This window comes from Talpa europaea (assembly GCF_964194135.1).
Source record: "Talpa europaea genome assembly, chromosome: 15".
Lineage (NCBI taxonomy): Eukaryota > Metazoa > Chordata > Mammalia > Eulipotyphla > Talpidae > Talpa > Talpa europaea.
Window position 1 is genome coordinate 4,902,325 of NC_140083.1, and position 16,171 is coordinate 4,918,495.

The 16,171-nt window shown below is 62.5% G+C and overlaps 1 protein-coding gene across 1 annotated transcript; it reads left to right on the forward strand.

Moving 5' to 3' along the window:
- Positions 1–221: 221 nt before the first annotated feature.
- On the forward strand, positions 222–15,097 carry PDGFB (platelet derived growth factor subunit B; the record flags this gene model as incomplete). Its single annotated transcript, XM_084255338.1, has 6 exons — positions 222–284; positions 7,461–7,557; positions 9,753–9,842; positions 10,944–11,149; positions 12,467–12,611; positions 14,973–15,097. The coding sequence occupies 6 exons, from the start codon at positions 222–224 to the stop codon at positions 15,095–15,097; spliced, it is 726 nt and encodes a 241-aa protein (XP_084111464.1).
- Positions 15,098–16,171: the final 1,074 nt, after the last annotated feature.

Genomic DNA, 16,171 nt, shown 5'->3' on the forward strand with positions numbered 1-16,171 from the left:
CCTCCGCAGCCCCCCAGCGACGGAGCCGGGGCCGGGGGCGGCTGCGCCCGGGGGCCATGCGGGAGAGCCGCGGCGGCGGCTGCAGCGGCCTGAGCGCCTGAGCGCCGCGGCCCCGAGCCGAGCCCCGCTCCCCCCCCAGCCCCCGCCCCCCACCCTGGCCGCGGGGGCTGCGCGCTCGGTCCACGCGTCCGGGGCCCCGCGGGGCCGGGCCGGGAGTCGGCATGAATCGCTGCTGGGCGCTCTTCCTGCCGCTCTGCTGCTACCTGCGTCTGGCCAGCGCCGAGGTGAGTTGCGACCGCGCCTGGGCCGCCCCGCTGCATTCCCGGCCCCCGCCCCCCGGCGCCCCTCCTCTCGCCGCGGTGAACTTCGGCCCCTGGGCACCCCGCGCGCCCGGCCGCGGGCACCGGATGACCTCCGGGGCCGGACGGAGGCTCGGGCGGTGCCGGGCGCTGGAGGGAGGGGACGGCGGGGCTTCTCTCCCGCGGGATCCCGAGCCTCCGAGCGGCGGGGGAGGGCGTGGGGCCCGGCGCCCCCCCCCAGGGCCCGGGGAAGCGACCCCCGCCCGGCCGGAGGGCGCGGGGCTGGCGGCGCCGAGGGCGCAGAAGGCAGGCGCCTTCCCGACCCCACCGAGGCTCCAGCTGAGGTTCTCCCTGGACCGCGGGGTGCGGGCTCGCGAGCCGGCGGCGGCCCCGCCAGCCTCCCGCGGGGGGCTGCGCCCCCCCAGGCTCCAGCTGCGGCCGGGGCGGGCGCCCTCGGGCCCCCGCGGGGCATGTCCTGCCCGGGGCGGCGGGGCTCTCAGGCCCCGGGGCGGGGCGGGGGGGCCGCGGGGAGACAGGTTCGGGGAGCTCAGGTTCGGGGAGGAGGGGCTCCTGAGGAATCCAGCCCCGGCGCGGCGCGCCCGAGGCCCGGTACCTGCGCCGCGCCCCGCGCGAGGAGGCGCCTCTCCCCCGCTCGGGGGCGCGGGGCGCGCAGCCGGCGGAGCCCAGCCGCGGGGGGGGGTACGGGAGCGTCTGCGGGGACGATCCGGTCGGATCAGGCCCGCGTCCCTCCCCGCCTCGCGCGGCCGCGGGCCGGCAGGTCCGCCCGGAATCCAGGTGAGAAGGGGCGGGGCGGGGCGGGCGGCGGCGCGCGCGGGGAGGGGCGCGGCCGCGGGGACGCGGGGTCCCGGCCCCGGGAGGGTCGGCCGGGCTCGGGCCGCCGCGAGGCGCGGGCGGGCGGCGGCGAAGGGGTTAAGGCGCCGGGCTCCGCGCCCCGCCGGGCCTGGGGCCGCCGCCGCGCAGGTTGTTTTGACCGCGGCGGGGCCGTCGGCGTCGCCTTTTGTTCTCGGGGCTCCTCGAGGGCCGCCGGCCTCCCGCCCCGGGGCCCCGCCCTTCCGCGGCCACCCCGCGGCCCGCGCCCGGGAGGGGGCTGGGGGCTCGGCCCGGCCGCCCGCGGGCCCCTCCCGCGGCCCCTCCGCGCTCCCGCAGCCCCGGGCCGCCGCCGGCTGCCGGGGAGGGGGTGCCGGCGCCCCAGCTGCCGCCGCGCCTCGCCTCGCCCCGCCGCGGGCGCGGGGGCTGGGCCGGGGCCGGGGCGTCCTGGGAGCGGCGCGCCCCGCCGCTGCTCTCGCAGCCCACCCCGCCCGGCCCCGGCCCCGCACTCACCCCTCGCGTGCACACGCTCGGCCGGCGGCGAAGTGCGCTCCCGCGGGCACGCAGAGCGCCGGGCACGCACCTCCGCGGCCGGGCCGCGCGCCCGCCGCGCCACGCCCGAGCACACGCGGGGCCACACGCGCGCGCACCGCACTCGGACGCACGCCGGCCCCGCACACGCGGCTGAGCACGTGTGCACGCACACCCACGCACGCACAGGCAGCACGGCCCCTGCACACCCGCCAGATGCCACCCCCGCGCAACAGGTGGGCCCACGGCGGCCCGGGAACCTCACCATTGCGGTGACCCCATTTTCTTCCCGGGTCCTCTGAGACGGGGAAACAGGAGCCCTCCTCTAGGGGCTTCACAGCACCCACTTTTTTTCTGCCAGGTGCTGTCAGCCCAGGGTGCCCTCTCCTCTCTAAGTGTTTTTTTACCCCCCAGGCCAGTGTGACCGAAAATGGTGTTGATGTGATTGGGGGCGGCTGTGATGTCCAGAGCATCTCTCCCTCCAAACAGTCCCCGGCTGGAGCCTCCAGGGTGGAGGGCTGGCGGCGGGTGAGGGGCGCTGGCTCCTGCCTGCACATCCTCTGTGCTGACCTCCGTGTGCTCTGCAGAGGCTCCTGGCGACTGGATCAGGCTTTCTGGGGCTGCCCCACCCCTTCCAGCCTGATCAGCACCCCTTCTCCTTCCCCACCACTCCGTGGTGTGTGTTTGGGGGAGTCCGTGGCACAGAGGCTGGTGCCTTCTTGGCTTTGCTCACCACACCTAAATACACGCCAGCCTCTGGAGCTGCAATTGTGCGGTGTCCTGCAGTGCCCAGCGCTCTCCTGTGAAGCCTGCGTGAGCCTTAGCTGGGAAGACATGATTTGGGGCTAGTCCAGGAAGGGAGAATCTGGGGAAGCTGGCTGGTGGGGCGGCCCCCGGGCTGGCCAGGGCACAGGCGTGCGCCACTGAGTGCAGGTGGAGGCCTCGGCAGGCGGGAGGGAAGGATGGGAGCACTGCGGTGGGTGATGTGCAGGGTCTGCAAGGCCTGTGAGGTCCCACCTCTGTCAGCTGAGCTGGCTTCCAGGACTGGGGATCCCCCTGACAGGCAAGGCCTCCAGCCTCAGCACCCCACAGCCCTTTCCAGGCAACTTTCTCCTGGTTTGCTAATGGTGTCAGGTGGTGGGAGGACTCTCAGGCCTGGAAGAGTGTGTGCAAGGTTAGGATCAAACAGAAATGGGATGCTCTGGTGCAAGACCTAGGGATGTGTGTGTGTGTGTGTGTGTGTGTGTGTTGTGGTATATATGGTGTGGGGTATGTGTGGAGCGGGGGATATGTGGTGTATGGGGTGTACGTGTGGAGCACGAGTGGTGCATATGGGGGTGCGTGGGGTGCGACAGCAGTGGACTCAGCAGGAACGTTAAGGAAGTACTGGCCATGGCCCTCACCAGTCCATCTCAGTCTTCCCTTGACTCCCCTCCCCCCATTGAAATGCCCCTTCTGGATCAACTATTTTCGTTTTCTGGTTTACTGTCTGTTTTCCCTCATCAGCGTGTAAACTCCACTGGAGAGCCTTTGTCTCAGTCACCACTGTCTCCCACGGTGGATGATCTGTAAATATTTGTAGAAAGGACAGTGAATCCTGGTGGGGGGAGGGAAGGACCAGACATGTCTAGTGCTTGCTAAGTGCTTCATAAACACGGCCTCGGTTAGTCCTCGCCTGGGGTGGCCGCCGTGGCCACGTTGCCCCCCAAGCAGGCAGGCCTCTTTGGAGGCCCCCAGCCCCATCTTAATGATAAGCATGTCTTTCTTTTCCGTTGGGGGGGGGGATTTGGACAGGACAGAGGGGGGTGGGACAGAAGGAAAATCAGAAAATTGCAAAGGTTCTGTGGCTCTATTAGCTGGGCCTCAGTTTCCACCACCTAAAAAAAAAATGAGAAAGCTGAATTAGCTCAGTTTCCTGAGAGCAACAGGATTAACTGGTCTTTTGAAAATACAGATTTCTGTCTGTTCTCTTTTCCCCTGACCCCCCCTTGCTGGGAATGGGAGGTGGAGGCCTGGGGGTGGTGGTGGGGGGCAATAATTACAATGGCTGCGGGGCCTATTTTCTACCCTCACGGTTTGGTTTTCTGGCTCAAGGGAGTGGGTGGTGGACAGGCCAGTGGGAAGCCGGGCTAACGTGAGGTGCGGAGTAGGAGAGTCCCAGGGGCTATCGGAAGGGCTGTGCTAGGTGGGAAAGGCTGGTTCTAAATGGCTTCTGTGGTCTGCCCAGAGAAGGCTTCTTCAAAGGGCTTGGCTTTGGCATCAGCTCTAAATCAGGCCTGAGACTAGCAGGCAGGCAGGCACTCAGAAGCCTTGTCAACTTCTCCCCCTGCCAGCCACAGACAACGCCCCGGCTGCTTGGACTGAGCCCTGCCGTCGCCCTCAGCTGAAAGGCAGGCAGGCTGGGGAGTGTGTGTGTGTTTGTGTGCGCGCGCTGGGGCCCGGGTGGAGGGTGGGGTCCGAGCGCCTTTGATCTAGCAGGCTGGTAGGGAGCAGGTAATTCACCTGGCCTCATGCTCCTGCCCTTCCTACCTTCTGCAGCTGGCGCTGGGGGTGGGGTAGGGTAGGGAGGAGGCTGTTTGCCTTGGCTCCTGTGGCTGGCTTTGCCCCAACTGCCTTCTCGCCACGCCCTCCTCCTGCTAGGAACCCCCGGCTTGAGATCTGGGGCAGCTTCATCAGGATGCCAGGCCTTCTTTCCCATCTTCGAGGAGCACTGCCCATAGGTGCTTCTAGAACCTGGTTCCAAGAGAACCTCACTCTGGGCTGCTGGTCCTCCCAGAGGAGCCAGGACCCCAAGCAGAGCTGACTGACTCCTCACCCACCCTCGGCCTGGAAGGCACCCGCCAGCCCACAAGCTCCCAGGCAGTGCCAGTGTGGGGTGTCACTTCTGGTGGCCCAGCTCAGGGGATGATGCAAAACCTGCACTCCTTGTGGGCAAGCACCTCTCCACCACCACTGTCAGCCTCGAAAGTGCCCAGCCCTGCTGGGCGCGGGTGGGCCTGCTGCTGGCTGCTGAAGGAGTGAATGAGGACCCCTCCACTCACTCAGTGGTCCTCCAGTAGCCCCACTTAAAAGATACTAAAAGATTAAAAAAAAAAAAAAAAAGAACAGCTTTCTCAGAACCAGCTTCCTTGGCGCCTGAGCCCGGCTCTTTCTCGTACGACAGACTCTCCACCTCTGCACTAGTGACACTGCGGGGCGGGTGTGCCTCTAGGTGGAAGGCTGCCCAGGCCTGGCTGGACGTGCAGCATTACTGGTCTCCACGTCCTAGACGCTAGTAACTGTCCTCCAGTTGTGACCACCAAAGTGCCCCAGGTGTGGCCAGTGTCCGCCGGAGGCCCACCCGCCCTGCCTGAGAAGCTGTGGCGTGCTTTGGGGGAGGAGGGAGCTGCTGGGTTGCAGGGGGTGCTGAGGGCCAGAGGCCTCTGAACAGGAGCAGCAGGTGGGCTAGAAGATGGGTGCCTGGGAGGGCCTGGTCCTGCCACTTCCGGGTCATGTAGATTGTAGCCATTTCCTTACCGCAAGCCTCAGTTTCCTCATCTGGGAGGGATGGGGGTGAAGATAAACGCCTTCCTCCCAGGACCGGTCCCTGGTACAGCACTTGGCATTTAATACAAGTGAGCTGTGGTACTGTTATCAACTCCTCTTAATGAGGCCTGGTCTTCCAGTGGCCACATCACCAGAAGTAGGGGCAGGAATGGCCTCCCTGCTTAGAACAAAGTGGACTCCTTAGGAGGCAATTTGCTTGGGGGGGATACGAGGGAATATGGTTTTCCTGGGGGAGCAGTTGGGAGAATCCCACTGGAGAGACCCCCAGGAAGAACGGGCATCCCCATGCCTTGTAGCAGTACTTATTTGGCACCTGCTGTGTGCCTCTCCCCGCTCCTGCCTCTGTCCTAGGCTCTTCCCCACTTGCCTTTGGCAGACCTGCCTCTGTCGTCCTTTGCCTTGTGGGCCAGGTCGTGGCCGCCCACGGAGGCTGAGTGGGGTCGGCTGCTCTGCCACAGCTCGGAGCTGCAGGCAGCACTCCAGTGGGCGAGGAGGTCTTGGCAGGAGCAGGAAGTGCCATTTGGCACCCAGTCTTGGGGCCCGTCTCCTGGGGACTTAATTGAATCATTACTCCACTAGCAGCCTGGGGGACCTGGCTGGGCACCCCTGCCCTTGGTTTCCCTCTGCTGCTTCTCCTGCCACCCCCAGGCGACTCAATATTGAACCAAGTGCTCCTCTTCTGTCCCTTGCAGCAGAGCCGGGGCCAGAGGGGCCAGCCTGAGGGCGTGGCGCAGTCGGCAGCAGTGCACTCTCTGGACTGCCAGTTCTGGGCTTAGCTGAGACCAGCCTCCCATCTTCCACCAACTTGGGGCATGGGTCCCATTTGGACACACACCAAAGGTGTGGCCTCTCCCCTGTCACAGGCGGGCAGAGCCAAGATGCCCCTTCTCCGCCCCATACTGGCAGCCCCTGAAGCAGAAACCCGCTCTCAGCCAGGCTTACTGCTAGGCCCCACCCTCTCCTTGCTCGAACTCTCGACAGCCCCCGACATAGGGAGGGCTTTAAACTCCACGTTCGAAGGAGGAAACTGAGCTCGGGGGTTTCAAGCAATTTGTTGGTAAAGCTGTTGTGCCTGAGGATGGCCAGAGGCAGACAGGATGGACCGACCCCTAGAGGAGGCGTTTCTAGGCATTTCTAGACATCCGCCCAAGAGTGGGGAAGGCTAGCAGCACACTGAGCTATCACCAGGCTTCCAACCAGGATGACCTGTCCTCCCCTGCCGAGGCATGAGGCAGCCTCTGAGGACCCTCAGAATTCAGGTACCAGGAGTGGTCAGGGAACCCGCCAGGGAGGAGCTGCTCCCCTCTTAACTGAGGAAACTGAGGCCCACGGTGGTTTAGGCCAAGTTCAACGGTAAGAGGGCAGGTCTGCGGCCTGCGGATGACCTGTCCAGAGCTCCTTCCAAAGACTGTGCCGTCCTGTGGGGTGTGCCGTCAGGGTCTGAGCCTTCTCCCATGAGGCAGCATCTGACGCATTTTCTTTGCCCCAGACATTGTCCAGGTGGTGCTGCTCAGCACCCCCCTCCCTCACCTTGCTCTCAGGCCCCTGGTACCAACCTCAGGGGCTCCTCACACCACGGGGGGTGTGGCCTGTGACCTTCCTATCAAGCTGCTCTCATGTCATTGTGGGGCCTGTGGTTTCCCTGGAGGAAACCCGGCTCTGCGCGGAGCCTGTTGAAGTGTGTGTTACATCTCGAGTGTTTTTGGTAACAGGCCAGAGGGGCTCTAAAAATAGGGTTTGGTTAGGCATGGTGGATGGTAGTCTCTCAGGTTCCCCGGCCGGGCTGGTTCTGAAGATCCCCCCTCTCCTCTGAATGAGAGACTGAAGAGATCCTGTGAGTGCGTGGGGCCTCCCAGCCTTGGGCACCACACTCGTGGGAAGACTCGGTTTGAAGGCAGGTTCTGCTGCCGCTGGACTCGGACTGAGGGCGTCTTGTATTCGAGCCTGTTTTCTCATCTGTAAAATGGGGGCACTCGGATGTCCTGTGACAAACGCTGGCTGTCCTAGCTGTCAGGTGTGGGGGGCTGAGAGGGCCATTGGGTTGTTGGGGCCTCCAGCACATGCCTGGTGATGAAGGAGACAGATGGACATCACCAAGTGTCAGTTAAAGCAACCCGGGCTCCCTGGGGGGGGCAGTGAGGGTCTGCCCAGCCTGAGCTGCGGGGTAGGCTAGGTGGAGACTGACCAGTCATTTCCGCCCCCTGCGGGGAGCCATCACTCCCAGCTCACTTCATCCCCCACGGTATCTACCTGCAGGGGGACCCCATTCCCGAGGAGCTCTACGAAATGCTGAGTGACCACTCGATCCGCTCCTTCGATGACCTCCAGCGCCTGCTGCATGGACACTCCGTAGGTAATTGACTCCCCCAGTTCTCTGGCTGTCCCTGAACCTTGGGAGCCGGTTGGGGGGTGTCCCCTCTTCCTTGACATCGAGAGAACCAGAGTCCATGGCTGCCCGGGAGGGCTCGGTCGTGCCTGTCCGGGGCAGGACAGGACAGAGTAGGCGGGCGGGTTGCTACCTGGGATGTGGGGCGTGGCAGGAGAAGCACCCACATGTGGCTCTGGCTTGGTGCAGAGAGGGTGGGGTGCTGGAGGAGGGGGCGGGGAGAAGGTGCCCAGGGCATCTGCAGAGAACGCATCCAGGTGTGGACCCAGCCAGGGCGGGAGGTGCCAGAGCAGCCATCTCCCTGCGCTCTGGCGGAGGGCCCGGGCGGTGAGGTCTCCCGGGGACACCTGGCCCAGACTAGCGGGCAGCCCTGCCCGTGCCCGCGAGCAGGCTTGGCGAATGGGCACGTGCCTGGTGGCACACACGTGGCGGGGCTGGCGGGCTGGGTCGGGAATGTATTTATAAACGCTGTCTTCAGAGCAAATTCCATTCTATTCTAACCTCTGGCCTGTTCCCTGGAGCCCTGGTCAGCACCCCCCTCCCTGCACCCCCAGCTCCCCTTCCCTCTGGGGTCTTGTCTCTTTGTCACTTTGTAATCCTTGCCCAGACTGCTATCTACGGGGGACAGCATTTCCTGCCTTTGTCTCCTCTCCCCGTTGGGCCCCTGGCTCCCTCTCAAAAGCATTCCCGGGCCCTTTCAAACCCGTCTGCGCCGGGGGGGGCTGGTGAGGCAGGCGAGGCAGGCGGGAGGGGGCCCCAGCTGGGCCCACCTATTGTTCACCAGGCCCCCCACCCGCCGTCTCCCACACCCCCCCCCATGCCCGACTGGCCAGCCCTGGCCAACACAATGGGGCAACTTCCAAATTTAGCCTTTCTTTCTGCTGTTGCTTTCCAAGGCCCTCTCCCCACCCTCGGGTAGCCCCTCCACACCCCGGGTGGGGGTCGGGGTTTTCAATAGTCGGCCTGTTTCGAGGCAACCCTGTGGCTATTTTTTCCTAACCAGCCTAACCTTTCCACAGAGCACATCTTTCCCCGTCTCCTCCCCACCAGGGACGTTCCGGAGATGCAGGGAGAAAGCAAGGAAGGCGGCGGGAGGCGCGGGCGGGCACTGGGCTGGGCGCGAGGCTGGGCGCGTGGCGGGGGCCGGGACAGTCTCCTGCGGCGGGAGGCTCCGTCGCTGGCCACGAGCTGGGGGCGCAGGGTGAGCCGAGGCAGGGCACGCAGGGCCCGGGAGCTTGTCCCCGACACCCCTCGGTTTGTCTGCTGCTCTTCAGCCATCACACAGCTCGAGGGTCTGCCCTGAGCCGGGGTGGAGCTCCAAGTCCCCTGGCCCACTGTTGCCTCCCCCCGTGGCTGCCAGCACCCTCTTTAGAGAGAGGGGTGTCTCTAAGGAGCAATGATGAGGAAGGGCCCTCCAGGCCCGAGAAGGGCCCTGCAGGGTGACCTCAGGCACATGGGGCTGCGTGGGGCAGAGGCTGGGCAACCGGTCAGCGGGCGAGCCCGAGAGAGGGGCGTGATGAGAACCTGGGGGCGAGAGAGTGGGGAGCTAGATGGGGAGAACCTAGAGCTATACTGTGGAGTGAGGGCTCCCCCTAGCCCAGAGGGCCCTCTACACCCCTTTCTCTGCCTCCAGCCCTCATCCCCATCTCCTTCCCTCCTTCTCTCTCGCCCAACCGGCCATTGTTGGGGCTCCAGAGGGGCTGTGTCCAGGGCCTGCTGGCCCCCCTGGGGATTCTGGGAAGTTCTCCATTCTGCACTTCCTATGGGAACGCGGGCGGAGGGGCACTGGAAACCGCCTTCAGAGCTCCCGGGCCTCGCCCTGCCCTGGAGGCCGAGGAGGGTTCACTTACAGTAGCAAAGGGGCAGGGTTATTTTTAACTCCATTGACATGGGTTCTGTCCAAAAAATGTGGCTGAAGAGTTTTGACAAGGATTGAAGGCCTGGGAGAGCCGGGAGAAGTCAGGGTCCCACCACCTTCTGAGTGGCCACCCTGGGGTTTGCCTCATGGGCTCCTCCTCAGGGGTGGGACCCTGCGGTTTCAAGGAGCTGGAATGGGAGTCTGTGCTCTAGAGTGGGGTGTCGGGGTCATGAAGCAATTCTGCCTACCCCAGATCCCCCCACGGGAGTCCCCAAGGTGCCACTGACCAGACCTTCTCTTACAGATGAAGACGGGGCGGAGCTGGATCTGAACCTGACCCAGTCGCATCCTGGAGGCGAGCTGGAGAGCTTGTCCCGAGGGAGGAGGAGCCTGGGTAAGGCCGAAGCTCAGCCCCTGGAAGGTCAGGGCTGGGCTGGAGAGGGGGCAGCAGCCAGCCCGAGGCCGGGGAGCTGTTTGTCCCACATTAAGGACAGAGTTGAGCTAAGAGAATATATACCCACCCTTAAATACGCTCTATGGAGGAGCTGACTCATCCCATCCACCCCAGCCCCTCCCCGTTTCCTAAATAGAGTGGTTTGAAACTCATTTGCTCATTACTTCACCTCTGGAGTGAAGATATTCTTCGCCCCATTTTACAGAGTTAGAAACTGAGCCCGCAGAGGGCCAGGAAGTCGCTAAGGACCCGCAGCCAGCAAGGACTTAGGCTGAGGTCGCAATTAGCGCTTCTTGCTGTACCCTGAGGCCGTCCTGGGGGGTGTCTCCACTGCAGTTATGGGCTGCAGCCTGGCACAAGGGCGTGTGGAGAGACTGGGGCCCACCTCCTACTCTGACAGAGACTGAAAGGCTGCCCGGGGAAGGCAAGTGCCCACCTCTTCTCTGCTCCCCTGCAGTCCCCAGCGCATGGTAGACAGTGGCTGGGGAACTTCCGGAGTGGCATGTGGCCTGTGTTCCCCTCTTTGAGTTGTGCATTTGAGCAGGGAGCCTCAATTTCTCCGCATGTCAATAATGGCAGTAGCCTCCACTTTGATTGTGTGCTTGCTGCAGGCCTGGCTGCACCCATACTGTTTTTAGATCACCCAGGATGGTATAAGTGCTGTTATTCCATCTCACAAAGGAGGAAACCAAGGCTTCGAAAGAAGCAACCATGTAACCATAGATGAAGCAATGCAAAAGTGGCTACAAGATAAGGCATGAGGAAGGGGTGTAGGCCAAAGCCACAAATGTATCAAGTCATAGAATAAAATGGTGCAAGGAAACTGATTTGGCAGCAGGCCAGAGCTCCCTGAATCATCTCACCAGATCCTTACAGAGGTTTATGGGTGTAGATCTCATCCCCATTTCGCACACGGGGAAACTGAGGCTTGGAGCCCACCAGCCGCTGGCCAAAGTCCCAGAGGTGCCCACTGGGCTTGCCTACCAGGCGGGGGGCTCTGGGCCCGCCCACCCTCCTGACGGAGGGCCCCTCTCCCTCCAGGCGCCCCGACTGTGGCCGAGCCAGCCATGATCGCCGAGTGCAAGACCCGCACCGAGGTGTTCGAGATCTCCCGGCGCCTCATAGACCGCACCAACGCCAACTTCCTGGTGTGGCCGCCCTGCGTGGAGGTGCAGCGCTGCTCCGGCTGCTGCAACAACCGCAACGTGCAGTGCCGCCCCACCCAGGTGCAGCTGCGGCACGTGCAGGTGCGCCCCTCCCTGTGCTGGGCCCCTGCAGGGACAGTCCTTCTGGGCGGGGGTCCCCCGGCCAGGCTTCCTGGGGCTGGGAGGCATCGCTGGCAAACCCCTGAGGTCTGTCCAGAGAACTGCAGCTCTCTGGCAGGTGTACGGAGGCCACGGGAACTGGGGCCACAGATGGACCCCCATGCAACACTGGGGATGGGGCATGACGTAGGGACTCTGCCTCCTCCTTTCTAGGGGCACGGCCCCAAAATGCCCCTTGAAGAGACATGACTCCAGACATTCACTGGACACTCAGAATGTTCTGGGCAGCTGCTCAGGTTCCTTTAGGTTTCTTCCTCCCACAGAGAGAGGCTTGGAGAGGCACCCCTGGCTCTGTGACACCTGCTCCCCACCCCCACCCCCCACAAGCTGTGGCTTTAACAAGGAGGATGTAGGGAAGCGCCAGGCCACAGAGGGCACCAGAGCAGAGGCTGCCCCACACAACTAGTCGGTGCTAAATGCTGCCTCTTTTCTGGGGAAATTGGGCGTCTAACCCTCTCTAGGACATTTGGAGTAGAAGCCATCCTGGCGGGGAGGACAGGGCTGGAGGAGTCTGGCTGTCTCCTGATGCCCGTGGCAAAGTTTCTAAACCCCTGGCCAGCCTTTCCCACACACCAGTTCAGAGTGGTCCGACTGCTGGGTGGTGGGCACACCCGGGGCTCTGCCTGGGCTGGGGAGCCCTGCTCTTGCAGATGATCGGCCTGGGTGGCCGCGCTCCCCTCCCCACTGGTCAGCTGCGGGTGTTCCTCATGCCCACCGCCCATCCCTGGCCGGGCTCCTGTGCCCGAGCTGACAGATGTACTCCCCACCCCACCGCCCACCGTCGTGGTGTCTCCTGCCCCCAAGGCCTCCAGCTTTGTGGATGGACACCTGACAGCTGACCTCCCCTTCCCGCCTCCCTCCTGGATAAAGCCTCCCCCACTTCCTTCCAGACAGCCACCTCCCGCCTCTGCCACAACCCCTGACCTTGGCTGGCGCTCCGGGAATGAGGACACCACGCTCAACCCGGAAATGCCTTTCTCCCTCTCTGGGGGGCCCTGGGGGGGCTGCGGCCCAGTCAGAGGCCAGGTCGGGAGGGCTTGTTTTGATGGAAAAGCTACAAGAGGGGCAGAGGGCAAGGTCCTGCTATTGTTCTGACCGCAGCGCCTGCCTGCCGCTGCCCTGCGGGCTTTCGAGGAAAGATCAGTGCTGGGGACGCCCTGGTGGGCAGAGCCGGCCAGCGGCTCCCCTGGCCCCTGACCATGCGGTTCAAGCAGGTGCTTTGGTGGTTCTGTACTCCAGGTGAGAAAAATTGAGATCGTGCGGAAGAAGCCGAGCTTTAAGAAGGCCACAGTGACCCTGGAGGACCACCTGGCATGCAAGTGTGAGACGGTGGCATCTGCACGGCCCGTGACCCGAAGTCCGGGGAGTTCCCAGGAGCAGCGAGGTAACTGCCCAGCCAGGGCTGCCTCCGAACTCTTTAAGCTGGGCAGCCGCCTTCTCCTGTGGAGGGATTTGGATCAGGTGCACCCCTGGTAGAATGCATCTCACTGAGAACAATCCAAGGTCCTCTCCTGCCTGTGAGGCCCTGTGTGAGGACGTAGCTCCCTGACTTTGTTGCTAGTCTCCCTCTCTGGTACCCCAGCCACACTGCCCCCCTTGAGTGACTGGGTTTCTACCTCAGGGCCATTGCACATGTCAGTCCAGCTGAAATTCACCTCTCCGAGTTCTTCACAAGCCTAGCTCCTTCTCTTGTTCAGGTCCTTGTTCCTCCCAGTTCATGCACTCATTTAACAAAGTAGGAGACTAGGGGCCTCCTTAGTGGCACAAGGGGTTAAGCACAGCACCGTGAAGCTATCCGCAGCCTCTGTGGCACAAGTTCGAACCCTGGCCGGCCAGGGAGCTACCCACATGGCACAGCAGACCTCTCCTGACTCCTCAGCTGCTCCCCTCAGCAGTGTATTTCAGTAGATCCACCTGTTCTGTTCCCCACTCTGTCTCTGGTGAATCCTCTCAACTCCCACACCTCTGGCCTGTACCCCAGTTCTTGTATGCATAAATAAATGAATCTTTTTTTAGAAAAACCAACAAAGTGGGAGACTAGAGTAGCAAGATTGGGGTGGGGGCTGCTCGGCACAGGCTGATCCAGGCAGACCTGTAGGAGGTGGCGACTTATGAGCTGTTTGCTGAGCTGAGCTGAGGCCCTGGAGGCTGGTGATTTGGCAGCTTCAAATTGACATGGAAATGACTTATGGAGTTAACACTGCTGGTTTTTCTATTTGTGAAAAAGTATAGTCTATGTTTAAAATGGGCTTCTTTTACATGCCTTTGTCTCATGCCATCTCCCAAACTAGCTTCCGGGGGGAGCATGTGTGACAAATTCATTTGTAAATAACAAAGTCTTGTCATTTTAGTTGCAGTATTTTGCCTCTGCTCCTGCATCTGTCCACAGGCCCAGGCTTGGTGGTGTGGCCCCTGTAATGTGGTGGTCAGTGGCAGACCTCCCGGGCTCAAGTCTCTGCTGCTGCTCTGAGCTGTGACCTTGAACTTGCTCAGACTTGGCCCAGCCCAGCGTCGTGCTAGTGGCCAGAGTTCTGGAGTGGAAAACCCCTGGCCCTTCTGTGACTCTTCTGGGTGTCCTCCTAGACGCCCTGAATCCCTAGCTTGCCATTTGCAGAGGTGGGGTAACTGCCTCCTCGGAGCTTGTGTTTGGGAGGTGGGAGCACAGGTGCTGGCCTCAAAGAGCTGGATGGGCAGGCCTGGGAAAACTTGGAAGGCTCTCAGGATGAGAGCTCTCAGACCTGGAGCTTGGCTCAGCTTTCACTGCCAGCCAGGTGTCTAACCTGGAGCCCAGGGGAAGAGGCTTCTGCCTCTTCCTGAGAAAAAAAGTGAGTCTTAGCTGATCACTTCCTACTCTGAACTCAGTGGCTTAAGGATGTGATGGCCAGGTTCAAGGGCCATTTTTTTTTTTTAAGATTTATTTTATTTATTTATGCATACAAGAGTTGGAGTATAGGCCAGAGGTGCAGGGGGTGAGAGGATTCACCAGAGACAGAGTGGGGAACAGAACAGGCAGATCTACTGGAATACACTGCTGAGGGGAGCAGCCGGCGATACAGGAGAGGTCTGCTGCACCATGTGGGTAGCTCCCTGGCCGGGGATCAAACCTGTCCTGCAATGGTTGCAGATAGCTCCACAGTGCTAAGACTTAACTCCTTGCTCCACCAGGGAGGCCCCTCAAGAGCCATTTATGGTCTCTCCCGCTCTGTGCTGATGGGGCTCAGCTGGGCGGCTCTACTGGACTTTCACCTTGTCAGCTGTCCTTCCCACGTGGCCTCCCCTGGCCCCAGCAGGGGAGCCAGACTTCTCTTCTAGTGATACAGGCTTCCCAAAGCACCAAAGTGGAAGCTCAGGCTTCTGCTGGAATTGGCATGTCCTCACTCTGCTTGCTTTTATTGGTCAGCAGATCCTAGTCAGGGTAATGTCAGGGTAATGACAAAGCACTCGAAGTCATAGTCAGCCTCCTCCCTCTGTGTTTGCCTGCACCATGTCGTTTGTTCCTCCTATAAGTCCAATGAGGTGGACATTTTACAGATGGGGAAACTGAGGCACAGAGGGGTTCAGTGAGGCCCCTACTCGTGGTGAGTGTGGAGTTGGGGTTTGAACCCAGGAGATCTGGCCCAGACTCCCTCCTGTCCCTTCTTTGGATCAGAGGACTGGGGAGCTCTGTGCTGGGCCTTGGTGGAGTGCCCAGGCCTCCTCCAGAGGACGTCCACCATCTGATGTGATTGTTTCTTCTCTCAAGCAGCCAAGACGCCCCAAACTCGGGTGACCATTCGGACAGTGAGAGTCCGCCGGCCCCCCAAGGGAAAGCACCGGAAGTTCAAGCACACGCATGACAAGAAGGCACTGAAGGAGACCCTCGGAGCCTAGGGGCATCTGCTGGAGAGTGTGGGCAGGTGAGGGCCTGGCAGGGAGACAGGCCCGGAGCCTGTGTTTCCTTCTTCCTGGCTGTGGCTTAGGCTCTGGAGGGGCTGGGGGGCATTTTCTTATACAAAATCCAGGCTCCACACCTCCCTCTCCTCACCCCTCCTTCAGCCCGTTCTCCCCTGGGGCGGGCAGGGGGGTGGGGGAGGGCCTTGGCAACCCCAGCCCAGCCATGTCCCCTTGAGAGAATGGGGGGCAGTGGCCGAGCCCCGCTCCCGCCCTGGGGAGGTGAGCCGTGGTTGGGGCGGAGCCGCCCGGCTGCCTCTGACCCCATGTCGCTCTGCTTGGCCAACAGGGTTATTTAATATGGTATTTGCTGTATCGCCCCCATGGGGTCCTTGGAGTGATAATATTGTTCCCCTCGTCCGTCTGTCTCGATGCCTGATTCGGACGGCCAATGGTGCTTCCCCCACCCCTCACGCGTCGTCCACCCTCTGCCAGCGGAGTCTCCCCTCGGCGGCCTCCAGCATCTTACCCAGAAGCTCACGAAGGAAATGAAGGACCTGGACTCCGTCGCTGTCACTCCCCCGGCCCAAGCATCTGAAACGAGAGCGCAAGAGAGACCGATGGGGTTGCTGTTTGGGGGAAGGGCTGCCTCCCCCAGCTGCCCGCCCAGGCCGCGCCCACGCGCTGTGGACTGGCCTGAAGAGGCTCCTGTGGCCCCGGCCTTCTGGGCGTGGCCTGCCTGGTCCCGGGACCCCGGCCGGTGTCAAAGGGACGCGCAGGCCCCAGGGTACCTGGTGCTCCTGTGCCTCAGGGCGCGTGGGGAGCACAGACTGGAGGAAACACTCCCCGCGGGGCCCGGCCCAGTCACCTCCTGTCCCGTCTCCTCTGCCCCCCATGGCTCCCTTGCACCATATGCATGTGCAGTCTCGGGGGGTGTGGACAACGCCGGGGCGTGTGGCCAGAGCACGACAGCCAAGTGCCCCAGATGGGTCAGAGGTGAAGTGAGCCCTGGAGGTCAGTGTAGCTGGTGACCTGGACGCCTGCTCCCCCGCCTGTCACGTCCTCCTCCGTTTC